Genomic DNA, 15,605 nt, shown 5'->3' on the forward strand with positions numbered 1-15,605 from the left:
CATTAATTTCTCTAATGACATGCATAGAATTCATTAGTAAATATGTTACTCTTTTGAAACTAGTAAAAGCACTAAAAACACAAAAACACAAACAAAAAAACAAAAACAAAACAAAAAACTACCTAGTTCAGAATAGGAAAAGAAAAAACTCAAGAAGGAATTATTATAATCTACTTATTTTTTCTGGTCCACTTATTTAGCTCAAAAGGCTATATTAGCAATGAGTAAATAAGCTTGATTGCAATGGACAATATAAATGTCCCAAACTAAATGACTTAAAGCAAGATACTGTTTCTAGTACTTTTTATTCAGAAGTAACTCACTGCAAAGTTTGTTTCTCTCTCTCTCTCTCTCTCTTTTTTTTTCATAGCAAAGTCTTGCCTACTTTTAGAATATACTTGGGAATATAAAAAATAATGGTGTCATCCTGGTGATTAATGGTGTCATAACTTCCACAAATAAATCAATTCAAATTAAATCTTAAAATTGCTACAAGTTGGCACTTTTGCAGACGTTAGCAAGCTTCATGCAATTGAAGTACATTTAGATAAACCATTTTTATTTTGAGATTCGAATGGGAGCTGATTCAACAATTTCCCCACTGTACCAAATAATTAATAACTGGTGGTCCTTCCATTAGAGCCGTGCTTCTATTTGGGGGTAGGGGAAAGACAGAGAGGGGTCGGGAGAAGAAGTTCTGTCAGAATCTCATTTTAAGTAACATGTCATCAGGGGCCACATGCTTGTGGAACCAACAGCCAGAGGGCAACATTCAGGTATTGTATGGGCAGAGGGTTCAAAAAATTCTATCTCTACCTGCCTCTATGACCATGTTAGAGATGTGGAGGGACTTGGACAACAGGCATGCATTCTATATCAAATGACTATCATTAACATTATGTGAGAAAGCATTCCATAAAGAGTTGTATACAGTTCCATAAGAAATTATTGTTACTATCATTTATATAGACTTGTTTAATGATAGGAATTTTGCTAGATGCTTTACATGCATTATATCATTTAATAAAATTATTTAATTCTCACAATAATCCTAAAAGGTAGGTATCATTTTTCCTATCTTATAGCTGAAAATGCTAAAACTCAAAGAGTTAAATAAGGCTCCCAAGGTCAATCAATAAAGAGTCAGGCAGGTGGTTGTAATATCCATGCTCTTTCCATAATTCAACTACTTTTAGTGCGCACTGGAGTGAAGAATTAAGAAAGACCATGGTCATCTCTTGTCTGCTATTTTACTTGGTGCTATTCTTAATGGTGCTGGCTTCCCTGAATCTGTTTTTTCTATCTTCTTCGATATATTCCCTACAAACTTGCTCCCAAAGTGTGTGTTTTCAGCTGACTGCTTCTCTATCTGGGAGATAAGATATCTCTATGTTTACATCTTTAATTAACATGTCCAAGAAGATGTTCACGTGCTCAACAAGAGCCAGAAGATTGAAGCGTGGTTACAAAAAGATAAGACAAAATTAAGCTGTGTAATGAATACAGGGCTATGGCCAGGGCAAGAAAAGTGACAGATGCTGTGTGCTGGGGATGATCAGACTACGATAGAGTTTGGGGTTGACATGGGACCCCATAACCATAGTCAGGTGATGGATATGAACACAGTGGCCTAAGAAGAAAAATTGCTACACATACTATTTGTACCTACAGGATGTCTTTGCCATTTAATAATTCACCGGGTTTTGCTTAGAACATACAGCACACAGCCCAATTGTATACAAATCTTGAGTCCTCCATAAATATCTCTTATTTTGATTTTATATTATTCACCAGTTTGAAGGCTTATGTAGTGGCATAAATTCAATTTGGGGTATAAAGAACTATGGAATTTTTTTTGTCTGTAATCATTCTGTTGCTCAAAAGATCCTATCAATGGGTTTGTGAAGGGACAAGGGAATGCACATAAATTCATTTTAACCTGTCTAGACTTAAGGTTATCTAATAATGTAAATAGTTTTTGAGTAAATCCTTTAGTCTTTTTTAGATAAAAATGCTCAGATCCTCACTTCCCCTTCTTTTCTAAGATGGTATACAGGCATGGCTTAGTCCACCCACTACTTTTTTTCCTCTTAATTAAGTATTTTCAATTTACACATTTTTTTCAAAGTCAAATTTTAACACATATTAGGGGGCCTTTGATTAATTTTTGTTCTGGTTTACTAATGAATCATGAAATTCTTTTAATTATTTTAAATTGAGTATATAAATTTCATATATTTGGCTTTCTTTTTAAGTATGTTTTTTAATTAATAAACACCTTTTCCTAAAAAGGTTTAAGCTTAAAATCACAGGTGTACTTATTTTAAATTGGAATTGTAATACCAACATATTACTCTTTTTTTTAAAGAGAGAGAGAGAGAGAGAGAGAGAGAGAGAGAGAGAGAGAGAGAGAAAATTTTTTAACATTTATTTTTTAGTTTTCGGTGGACACAACATCTTTATTTTATTTTTATGTGGTGCTGAGGATCAAACCCAGCGCCCCGTTCATGCCAGGCAAGCACGTTACCGCTTGAGGCACCTCCCCAGCCCCAATTACTCTTTTTAAAAAAAAAATTATTTATTTGTTCAAGTCAGTTATACATAACAGCAGAATGCTCTTTGATTTATTGTATACAAATGGAGCACAATTTTTTACTTCTCTGGTTGTACCCAAAGTAGGGTCACACCACTTGTGCAATCATACATATACTGATGTATGTAATGATATCTGTCTCATTCTACCATCTTTCCTACTCCCATCCCCTCTCCCCACTTCCCTTTGCCCCATCCAAAGTTTCTCCACTCATCCCATGCCCCCCCTCACCATTATGGATCAGCATCCACTTATCAGAGAAACCGTTCAGCCCTTAGTTTATGGGATTGGCTTCCTTAACAAGCTATTCTCTAATTCCATCCATTTACTTGCAAATGCCATAATTTTATTCTCTTTTATTGCTGAGTAATATTCCATTGTGCATATATACCACAGTTTCTTTATCCATTCATCTGTTGAAGGGCATATAGGTTGGTTCCACAGTTTGGCTACTGTGAATTGAGCTGCTATAAGCCATGCACTATTAAATACAAACCCAGCTTACACCACAGGGGAGAAGATGGTATTCTTCAGACAACCACGAAACAGTGTTGTTGACTATTTGAGTGCTAATTGCCCTGCTGGCTTCCTAAGAGGAAGTCATTACCTACTATCACTATAGTCTCCATGGGTACCCATTAGTGATTTGGGCTTTCTTGGCTTCCACAGGCAATTTGGTATCCTCTTAAAATATGACGCGTATCTGTCCCTAGTATATGTGCTCCATCTACATTGCTCCTTTTAGAACTACCTCACTCCACCTATGCAATCACCCTCTTCATAGCTCCAGAACAGAAGCTCAAACCTTGCAATATCTTGCCTATGCCAGAGAGAAAGAATAAGTAGTATGTGGCAAAATCAGTCTCAGCCCCTTTCTTCCTAACCACGTTGTTCTGCATGCTTACTGAAACCTGGCTGCACCCCAGCTTTGGAAAAAAGTGGCATCTTCACAAGCCTCTCCCACAAGAAAGGACAAATTGAGATTCAGGTGTAAGCTCTTTGCTTGACTCTACTTTCTCCTTTTCATCCATTTTCTCTTGGGCTCTTTTCTTGCCTAGATCTCCAAATATACATTCTGGATCATAGGTTTGCAGATTGTAGTCCCTAGACCAGCAAAATCTACCTCATCTGAAAGCTTGTTATAACGCAAATTCTAAAGCTCTGTTTCAGATGAGCTGAGTCAGAAACCTGATCTTTGGGCCCCACAGTCTTTGTTTCAACAGACTTCCAAATGATTCTGGTAAATGCTAAATTGAGAACGGAAATACCTATCCTGATTGTCAAATTTGTCTTATATGACAAAGAGAGAAGAAACTTAATGAATTCTTTTTCAAATAATAGCTGTTGTCACAAGACTTGCTGCAAAATCTTTTGTTTTTTGAAAGTCAAAGGCTGATTATTACCTATAGTTTTCTATTTGTAGATTTTCTGTAAAAAGAAAGAAAGAAAGAGAACAGGGGAGGGATTGAGGGAGGGAAATAGGAAGAATAGAAGGAAGGAAAAATGAAAAAGAAGAGTGAAGAATAAAAATTCTTCCATACCTGAATGAATACCTCTGAGGAGCAGGACAAAGGCAAGGGGTAGGGGAGAGAGAGAATAATTAAATCTTTAATAATTTTAAATACCTTTTTAGTTGTAGATGGTCACAATACCTTTATTTTATTTATTTTTATGTAGTACTGAGGATTGAACCCAGTGCCTCACATATGCCAGGCAAGTTATCTACCACTGAGCCACAACTCCAAGCCCCAAAGAATAATTTAAAGTGTAAAATGCATTTCACTTGTGACTAACTCTTCACTACATGAGGATCACACTCTTCTATCACATTCTTAAGTTTAGGTCTTCCTTTAAAGTTTGGCCTTAAACTATATTTTAAAAATTTATTTCTTATTCTCTTCCTTAGGATCTCTCCACTCTAGCCATGTAGGTTTATTCATATTATCTTTTTCTAAATAACTGACTTTGCCACTTACCCTTAAAATATTCTCACCCCCTCTGTATATCTGAATCATACTCATGCTTCCAACCTTGCTCATTTTCTTTCTCCATGAAATCTGGTTTGACCATTCCAGAATGAGCTCTACCAATAAGCCTCTATTGAGTTAATAGACTACATTAATTAAACATATGGTTTTAAAAAATTGCCTGAGAATTTTTATATTTTAATAAATATTTATAAATATATTTTAATATAAAAATTTAGCATGAAATAAACACTTTATGCTATAAATTATACTTCAGCAGGAAGAAAAAAGCAAAGACAACATTGCTCTTCATCATTTTGAAAAGAGAAGAAATCAAGAACCATCCTCTAATGAAATCATTATCCAAGAAAGAGAGAAAGATGTGTCCTTTTTTGAAGCCAATGGAAATAACCAAAGTAGTAAATCCACAAATCTTTCTGCAAATAGACAGAATGAAGGCTATGGTATTCATAACACAGGAAAAGCCGGCAATGACCTAATGATGTCCGTGTTTCCTGAACCCACTGGGAATAAAGGGGCTGAGGATGGAGATGATGACATCAGCAACCTGCATGACCAAGAAGAATATGGTGTGGCTCTCATCAGAAGTAATATGCCACATGGGGTGAGGCCAGCAACTGTGACTGTGACTGAGCTGTGGGGAGAAGAAAACAAAGAGCACAAACCCAGGAATGTTCTAAGCAAAATTCCATCAAGTGCCAACTATGCCAAAGCCCACTCAGAAGATAAAAGGAATCATCAACGAGATCCCCAAGACCAGAAGAGCCCAGTAAAAAGCAAATACGCTCGTCACATCCACATCCGACGCAACACTCAGTACCTGAAACAGCCCTCCAGAGCCAGGAAAATCCCCAGTGATTTCGAAGGCAGTGGTTACACAGATCTTCAGGAGAGAGAGGACAATGATATCTTTCCTTTCAGTGGGGACGGTCAACCTTCTAAGGGCATTCCTAGCAAAGGAGGAGCTCTCAGTCCTGACCCAGAAAGTACAGGTGTTCACACAGGACTTCCAGGCCCACGTGAAGCTGCGACTATTAACCCTGACACAAGGGGGGCAGATTATAATGAGATCCCAGAGAGAGAAGAAAGTGATGGCAACGCCATTGGAGACAAGCATCAAACAGGAAAAGGGGCAGGGACTGCTGACATCAGCCTGGTGGAGGGCAGCAATGACATCACAGGCACCACCAATTTTAAGGAACTCCCTGGAAAGGAAGGGAACAGAGTGGATGCTGGCAGCCAAAATGCTCACCAGGGGAAGGTAGAATTCCATTATCCTCATGTGCCCTCAAAAGAGAGATCAAAAGAAGGCAGCAGTGATACAATGGAAAGTGCCAATTACAACGAAATACCAAAAAATGGCAAAGGTAGCAGTAGAAAAGGTACAGAACTATCTAACAGGAACCGAGTGACCGCAAATGGGAAACAAAGATTTTCTAGTCAGGGCAAAGGCCAGGGTCTGCTTGTTCCTTCTCAGGGTCTTGATAATGATATCAAAAATGAAGTAGGTCCTCATAATGGCCCTGGTAATGAAGGGAATACTATAACGCAGAGCAGAAAAGGCCATTATGTACCCCATGGACGAAATGATTCTACATGGAATAAGAGTATGTCACAAAGGAAAGGCTCCTGGTATTACAGAAAACCCCATTCCAGTAGGAACTTTAGCCCCCCTAGAAGGGACGACAGTAGTGAATCTGACAGTGGCAGTTCAAGTGAGAGTGACGGTGACTAGTTACTAGAAGTCCCAGCACAACCATTGGTATATCTAGTCATCTGCCAGTTGGTGGTGGAGAAGAGGCCTGGACAGCAGACCAGAGGGAGAGAGGACAGAGTTGGGAATGAGAGAGTCAAGAAGCCTGGTCTCCTCAGGGGAATTTTTTTTTTCTTTTTTTACTATCTTAATGGTCATATATGAATTTCTGATCAAGGTTATAACACTTCTAAAGGAAAAAAATCACTTATTAAGGATTTATATAATAGGTAATATTTGAATAGTTGTTATGGTTAAAAAGCTTGTGAATGTTGCAAATGTCTTCTTATGTTTTTTTTTTTGCTCTGAAAATAAACACAATTTCTCTTGGACAATCTGTAATTAAATGTTCTAGAGAAAACTCTATACATTGTGGTTCATTATTTCAGAGGTAACAAAACTAGTTTTTCCTCCAGCAAAGGAAGTGCATATGAAATTAATCTGCTGGATAAACCCTGAACGTGTTTCTCCAACTCATACTGCTATGCCAGCTTTTCCTGCCTTCTTTCTGCTCTGATGGAGATTTCCTACTTTACAGCCATTTATGCTCCTTCCTCTGTTGCACATATAAGGCATATTTTATTTCCTGAAACAAATCTCATGGAATCACTTTTGTCAATTCTACTTCCTTCCAAAGGGGACAAGCGCGTGGAGAGAGGGCAATGGGAAAATATGAGAAAGAGAAACAAAAGAAAAGGCAAAACAAAAACGTAGTTCAACACATACTATTCATTGACGGATTCCAAATTATTATGAGCCTATTTCTTTCTCTCTTTACTGTAGATGTGTTTTCAGTTAATGATGTCCTTATGAGACAGTTTTGAAAACAAAATCTAAGTCTCCTGTTAGGGAAGGATGAGAAATTATGGAAGGGTTTTGCCCCAACTGATAAAAGCAGCTTATACAGCTGGTACTACCTTTCTTCTAAGGCATTTTTCTTGGTTTAATTTGAACATGCTGACTGAAAGCACCAAAGTCTTTTTGTGGCCATTGGAAAGGACAAAATAATCATGGCAATACAATAGAACAAGACCCATCAACCCTCTGCTTCCAGTGTCTTTGTTCTATGGTCTCATGCTAGACCACCATTTATTTTATTGTTGTTGTTGTTATTTATAGCTGAACTGAATTCCTAACAGACATACCTCTTCATCCCTAACACCTTCTACATAAGAAGGGTTGAGAGAAGAAAAGGAGAAGAAGAAGATGGAGAAAAAAATTACTTATTCTCTAGTCTCTTTAAGATGCAAGTTCCCAAACAGCAGAGGTTATGTTTGGGGCATTCTGTGAGGCACCCCCACTGTCAAGTTGAACAATGTGTGTGACACAGTGGACATGAGTCAATGCCCATATGGCATTATGGTACCTTAAACATATCCAGAGTTCCAACACTAGGTAGAAGGTGCTTTGTTTCCAAATAAAAGTGGCAATATAAGCCATGGAATAAATGAGATTCTCCACATACACACAAATAATAGTGGCTTACCCACTCTAAAGTCTGCCAGGTGCCATGCTCTGTTAAATTCTGTTAAATTAAATTTGTATGGTTATTTTTACAATTTATACATAAGTAAACAGAGTTTTCTAACTAGTAAGCTAGGATTGATACCTAGGCAAACTGACTCCAGAATTTTTGTCGTCAAACTCACTTTATTACCATATATTACATAGATACACATAAAACATAATTCATTTTACACATATATATATATATAATATGCATATTGTTATGGTTTGAATCTGAGGTGTCCCGGAAAGCTCACATGTGAAACAATGCAAGAAGTTTCAGAGGAGAAATGAGTGGATTATGAGAGTCTGAACCAATCAGTTAATTAATCCCTGATGGGATTAACTGAGTGGTAACTAGAGGCAAGTGGGGTGTGGCTGGAGGAAGTCGTTGATTTGGGGCATGGCTATGGGGTATATATTTTGTATCTGGAGCTGGAGTTTCTCTCTTTACTTCTTGATCACCATCATGTGAGCTGCTTTCCTCTGCCACCCTCTCCTGTCATGATGTTCTGCCTCACCTTGAGCCCCGAGGAATGGAGCCAGCCTTCTCTGAACTAAGACCTCTGAAACCATGAGCCCTCAAATACATTATTCCTCCCCTACAGTTGTGCTGGTCTGATCCTTCAGTCACAGCAGTGAAAAAGCTGACTAAAACATACATATTGAGAAAGAGAGATAGGGAGAGGAAACTTGGGGGAAAAAATCCCAACTAGAACCTGAAAACAAAGAATATCTTTTTTTTTTTTCTCACTCATTTCTAACTTTTGCACATTACAGATATCAGTATTGATGAAAAGACCCATCATGGAATGTTACCATCAGAATTTCATAATAAACTAATAAACTATTACTAATACTTTGTTTTTTTTAAATATAAGATAATATTGTCAAAAACACAAAAACAAAAACAAAAAATAAACCTAGAGGCAGTTAATGAAGTAAAGACTATCATATCAGAATTTAAATTGCAAATAGGTATTTGGAAACCAAACTGTTGCTTCTATTTCAGGTTATATTGGACTTTTACAAATGAATGATCTGATCACGTGAAAAACACTTGGGGTTGTAAAAGAAAAGCATGAATGGATAGAGAATGTGAATGCTTTCTTTGGGTAGTAACAGGTTGTCTGTCCTAGTCTGCCTTCTAGTGGAGAAACTGCATCTCAACCTTCTGCTCATATTTTGTCTCCTCTCTTCAAACTTGAGTGTTCATGGGCATTTCTTCAAAGCACTGGCAAAGTTCATATTTTTTCATCCCTTCCACAGATGTGGAGGAGTTAGTTCAAACACAGAAAGATCAGAGACACTCAAGGATGATCTGAAATCAGACTGTGGAGCTTGTGCTTTATCTAAACCCGTGTTTCAGGCACTAAACTACATTATCTTCACTGTATTTAAAAATAAACACAGGTTTCCAAAACACAGCAGAAAAGTTTAGCCTCTTATTAGAGTTGCCTTGTAAGGGATGATTGAAACGGACACATTCTGCCACCTTGTGCCCCAAAAGAAAAGCTCTCTGGTACCAGGCCTGGGAGCAGGTTCTAGACTCTATCACTTATTTGTGCACCTGCTATTCCTTCTATCTTCACCTCCCTAGAATTCTCTACTTATAAAGATATACCTTCATTTTGCAACTCTAATTTATCTATTTTTGATCGTGTCAGGCTTCTGGGACAAATTGTCTGATATATATATATATATATATATATATAGCATAACATTCAGCTCAGTTGAAAAACATGTGTTGAATGTCCACATTTTATAAAATTCCATGGGGATCAACAGAAAGAGAAGAGATGCCCTTGGCCCTTATCAAGAGTATAATTTTGTCAAAGAGAGAGGCACACAAAAGATATTAGGCAGAATGTGGTAAATCCAATAATAGAAATTTAAATAAGGCAATAAAGGAGTTTTGAGGATGGGACAAGTAAGGATATCATAAAATCCATTTTCCTCCAGGTATGACAGTTTGAGAGGGGCTGTAGATGATACATCTTCACAGTTGATATCCTCAAGTCATACTATTGTATTGTAGAACTTATGTAAGATGACCCCAGCCAGAGGACTGTTAAGTGGCAATGGGTAATGCAGGGGTCAAGAGATTTGGAAGGAAGAATATGAGCCATAGGCATTTACTATATACACTATTGCTATAGTCCATAATAAGAACAATAACATTCTCTCACTCAGTTTTTTGAAACAGCGTTGAACTATGCAGGAGCTCAAGATGACACAAGGTTCAATGGTACTATGATGCTTTCAAAGAGACCAACTTCTGTGAACACAAACTCTGCTAGCCAAGATACTAATTCTTAGAATCATAAGTGTTAATATAAAGCACTAGCTGGTCTAAAGGAAAAAGAAAAAAGAAAAATAGACAGAGTTGGTTGGAAGATATGGAAAGGGAGTTTGAAGCAGAAAGAGAAATGGGAGGGGAAGTAAAGGACTAGAAAAATCTTAATGAGGAAATCAGGAAAGAAAGGAAAGCAAAAGTCCAATACAACCTCAAGGTCAGAAACACAGATAAGCAGTAAGGAGTGAACTCACACAATATCTGCAAGGAAAGCTTGAAGACCACATATGGTTTAGATGTTGGATAATAAAGGCTAGAAGAGTGGCAAGTCATAGTGTAGCACATATGCCCCATTTAGGAGTCTAGCTGTTACTTATATTTGAATTTTAACTAGATTGTTGTAATTGTCAGGTTAATGAATAGGTAGCAGAATTTAAATAATTTTAACTTAGACAATTTTTTCTTAAAATGATGAGCTGAAGAGCTTCTGAAAGACATGCCAGGTATGTTTCTTGAGGAAAATAAACTGTTGCTGGGTATGGTGGCACACGCCTCTAATTCCAATCACTTGTGAGGCTAAGGCAGGGGATTGCAAGTTCCAAGCCAGCCTCAGCAACTTAGTAAGTCCCTGAGCAATTTAGTGAGACCATGTCTCAAAATTTAAAAAAAAATTACAAAAAAGGGTGGGATGGGAATGTGTCTCAGTGGTTAAGTGTCCCTTGGTTCAATCTCCAATACCAATTAAAGAAAATACGCTGGATTTTTAGCACAGAGGTGATTCTGATGGAGATGGTCTGATGCTGATCTTAAAAACACTGCATGGGTGAGTGATTGAAATAACATTTGTGGTATAAAGTCATGAATGGGGTTCAGGATTTTTATTTGTAACAAGTTCCTCAAATGATTATAATGAAAGCCCAAGTTTGAAATCACTAGCATGGGGCATCTTTCTCAGTCACCTTCAAACCACTGCTCTGAGTTTCCTGTAGCTCCATGGCTAGAGTATTGTGGGAGTATTTTTGATCCATGATGAAGAAAGAGATAGCTTATCTTTGTGCATATCTCATATCAACAAATAGTGAAAATAGAAATAAAAGGGAATTTATAAGATACCATGTAAAAAGGGAACCGAAATAGGCTCTTGTGGAACAGAAATTGTTCACAGTATATATATGTGGCTTCCACAGTTAGCTACTCTGTGGAAAATAGTCTGGTGGTTTCAGAACTGTGGTGTGCCACATAGGTCATATACAAATTGGTCACTTGAACAGGATATGACCGTAGCTGTTCAAATTCACATTCCTGTAAAAGACAGAACCGAAAGTGTGACAAGGAGACAAAGAAGGAACTGAAAGGGCAAAAGTTAATAGTGCAAAGGAGAAGGAGTCAGAATGTGCTGATTTGAGATGGAGCTTGTTGCCACACAGTGCACAAAGGATTGAGTTCTAGAAGACAGTTCCCTGTGAATAGAAAGTTCAGTTAGAATTTTTGAGCAATGATCCATGAATCTGTGGTGTTCTTCCACACAATCTGCCTTTGTTCTTATTCAGCGTTGGAGCTCTGTCTCCACAGAGATCCAGACTGTCGAGGGGGATGAACCCTTTCCAGGGAAGGCCCCACAGTTGCGCCATCGTGTTTCATAACAAGTGTTGGGAGACTGCTGGGCTCAGTGGAGATGGAGGAGACAGGGGTGAAAGTCCCCTCGATCCCCAAGGCTGCACTGTAGTCAATGGAAATGAGTCTCTACTCTGACTCTCCAGCATGGTCCATGGTCTTTCCTGGATTGCTGAGTAAATGAGGAGGCTTTGTTATTTCAACTTACTTTTGCTTATTCATCTGTCAGTGAAAACATGTGAGAGTAAGCCTTGAATCGAATGCATGCATTTCTTTGCCAAATAATATTTATAGTTTTTCTCACCATGAAACAAAATTCAGCACATAAAATTACAAAAATAAAAAAAACCCAGAAAATATAAAGGAAAATTATACTTTTACCACATTTTTTTCTTCCAATCTTTTTTTATGTCACATACACATTTTAAAATCATACTTTACATTCCTCTTGGCATCCTGCTGTTATCTTAATGTCTTATTATATCTAATTAAGTATTTTTAAATCATTTTAAATTTCATTATATAAATCTGACATAATTTGTTTAATCTACTATTGAAGGATATTTGTGTTTTCCCAGGTATTCTCTATTATAAATTTTATTACTATTCACAATATTTTGTAGCTTTGTTGACAAGTTTTCTTTCTTTGTTTTTTTTTTGGTACTGTGGATTGAACCTAGGGGTACTTAACCACTGAACCACTGAGCCACAAATAAAAATTTCTTATTTTTAATTTTGTTCCAGGCTCTTACTAAGTTGCTTAGGGCCTCACCAATTTGCTAAGGTTGGCTTTGAACTTGTGATCCTCCTGCCTCAGCCTCCAAAGCAGGTCTACCCATTCTTTTTAAAGGCTTACATAGAATTTCACTGCTTGGACTTACTGTCCTTTTTAGTTAGATCCCTATTGATTTTAAGTTAATCATTATTAAACCCAGTATTATAAGAAGTGTCTTTGATCATGTGTCTTTGTGAATAGCAATAAGATAAACAAATTCCTAGTCACGCCAAGCAAATTTTAAATATCAGATACAAAGGTGCCACACTAAGTTTCATATGCCTAAAACCAGATTCTTGAAACTAGTGGATAGATACAAATGGTCCTTGGCTTTCAATGGCTCTACTTAGGACTATTCAACTTTGCAAGGGTGCAAAAGCAGTAAGCATGCAGTAGAAATTGTACTTTGAGTTTTGATCTTTCCCCAGTCTCTCTCATAACCCAGGGCAGCGGCAGTGTGCTGCAGCTACTGGTTAGCCAGAAGATCATAAGGGTAATGAGGTACTCCTCAATGTGATGTGTTGCCATTGTGTTTGTGGGTACAAGGACTCAATAAATTACACAAAATAATTAGCAATTGATTATAGAATAATTAATTATTAAATGATTATACACAACTCTATGCTAATGTTAATGTTTAAGGTAGAATAGGTAAGCCATGATGTTTGGTAGGTTAAGTGTGTCAAAATGCATTCAAGTTCTGATGTTTTCAACTTATGATGGGGATGTAAGCCCCAAGTCAAGGAGCATTTGTATTGTATTTTGTGAAGGACACTTCATCTCTCACACATATACCCCAGAAGAATCATCAGAAGATCTTTACAATAAAGCACAACTTTTGGAGTCCCACTACTAATTCTAATTGTTTGGTGGGGCCTGGGAATCTCTATTTTAGGAAAATATCCAGGCAATATCAACGTGCAGGCAGATTTGAGAACAACTGCCCTGGAGACCCATGTTCGTCTTTAAAGTTGAAAAACAGAGAATAGTCACTAGATGGCAACCTATTCACTTAAAAAAATGTTGGAAAAAAATAAGTGGAAAGAGACATTGTTACTCTCATTCACAATTAAATTTGCAAATGACATTTCCCTGTAGGAAGTTATTTAAAAAATATACAAGCAGGTCCTCTCTTTTATAATGCCTACATCCCATTACTTTAAAATTATATAATCAAAAACAAGAGCTCTTTTGTTAGAATAATAATAAGCCCCTAGAAATCTTCAATCCAGTTTTTGTTTGCACAAACATCTCTTATAAAACTCTGATTTCCCTGTTTCCTTAGATCACAGCTGGAATTTGTCTTAACTAAAAATATCTCTTTTGTTACTAATGTCTGGTACACAAAAACTCCATAGATTAGCTGTGTTCCATTTTTCGAGGCTAAACCCCCTGACATTAACACTTTGTCATTCTTTTTCTAATTCACTCTAGAGAGGTACATAGAGTCTTGGAGGGAAATTTAGAGGTCAGATGTGCTTACTTAGAGTGGGACCCCCTAGTTTTACCCTTATGGGTAATTTTGCCACAGCTTTTATATACTCAAGGAAGCTTATCTCGTTGTCACTCCTGGTGCTAGGCAGAATGATTCTTTTTCCACACGATGTCTTTTATGTTCTCTACCTTTCTCTTCATCAAACTAAACAATGTTCTCCAACTGTTCATGTGACCCTCAACACACTCATCCCCTCTACGTAGCTGGGCCTAATATTTCACCTATTGCTCTAGCACTTCAGCATTAGTGTGACAGTTTCCTCCTTTATTCTGGCCACTTATTCTGCTACTGGAGTCCAAGATTGTGTTCAATTCCTGACATCTAGAAAATGCCTGTACTAGTATTTGGCCCTAAATTCAGACTGAATTCATATCAGTTTTCTTTGCTTCTTATTTAATTTCTAATTATATAAGTTCTAACCTCCATTAAAAGGAATGTCATGACAAACCCGGTGTTGCAGATTTTTACTGGCTTTATTTGCTACTCTAGAGTTAGGCAGCAGCAGCCTGGGAATGGTTTGAAATGGATTAAAATGATTCAGAATGCTCCGCCTCACCACCTGTGCAAGTTACTTTTATAGCCAGAGGAAAGGAAGTGATATAAAGAGCAGAAGGGAAGTACAGATAGCTCTATTGGTTAACAGTTGGCATTTGCTATATCTGAATTTCCAACAGTTGGCTGCTGGTTGACTGAAGGTCAGATCCTGTGATTGACTGGTTATAAAAGTATGTTACAGTCCGTTTACACATCAAGTGAGGTTCACTGATTATGGAGAAACCTGTAGTCAGACTTAAAATATGAACAGAGGCAGCTTTAGGTCAAACTCAATTCAATTTAATACCTCCCTCTGGTTTTTTGGGGGGTTTGTCTGCTTGCTCCACAAGGACCAACATTGGACATGCTCTTCCATTTACATCATGATACCTCATTTATTTTTAAACTAAAAACAAATGGTACATTTTCTGATGCTATTTTACCCAGGTGTTTCTGAATCTCAGTTTTATAATCTTACTCTCACTCCCTGTTTTTGAGATGCCGATATTTTCTGGTGTTTGAGTGTTCATTTCAGCTATCAGTAGAGATATTGAGCAAGGCAGGAGGTAAGCTAAGATTGAGTCCTGTGGCATTTTGATGTTGGCTCCCCGGTAGACTGATGCTGATCCATTAATCAACATTTTTTGAGGGTGTAGCTGCTCAGCTAATTATAAATATGGCTCTATTATTACCCAACCTAGATTTTCCAAAAAAATAAAAAATTGTCAAACGTCTTGCTCACATCAACATGCTGAGTTCTACAGTATTTTCTAAATGTAAAGGCCAATACTAAAATAAACGAAACAATACAAAAGTTGCAAGAATGTGGACTTGAAATAATAAATAACTTCCACTTCTTGGAAGGTAGAGTAGAGGTAGCTTTTCCTATTTCCCATTAATTTCAGCTTAAATTTCTGAATACACGTAAAGCATACCAAAGAAGACTCAGAAAGGTGAAGAGAATTAGACAGACATAGCCAGGGATCTGAAGACCCTAAGACTAATAGATGGTAAATCCTCTGCATTTCCTTTTTGCTTCATATGTCCCAGA

At 37.3% G+C, this 15,605-nt stretch overlaps 1 protein-coding gene across 1 annotated transcript; it reads left to right on the top strand.

The window, feature by feature from the left end:
* The first annotated feature begins 4,858 nt into the window (after positions 1–4,858).
* Positions 4,859–6,556, top strand: Mepe (matrix extracellular phosphoglycoprotein). Its single transcript, XM_005341897.4, has one exon. The coding sequence runs from the start codon at positions 5,060–5,062 to the stop codon at positions 6,314–6,316; it is 1,257 nt and encodes a 418-aa protein (XP_005341954.2). The 5' UTR covers positions 4,859–5,059; the 3' UTR covers positions 6,317–6,556.
* The last annotated feature ends 9,049 nt before the right edge of the window (positions 6,557–15,605 follow it).

This window comes from Ictidomys tridecemlineatus, chromosome 9 (assembly GCF_052094955.1).
Source record: "Ictidomys tridecemlineatus isolate mIctTri1 chromosome 9, mIctTri1.hap1, whole genome shotgun sequence".
In the NCBI taxonomy this organism is placed as follows: Eukaryota; Metazoa; Chordata; class Mammalia; order Rodentia; family Sciuridae; genus Ictidomys; species Ictidomys tridecemlineatus.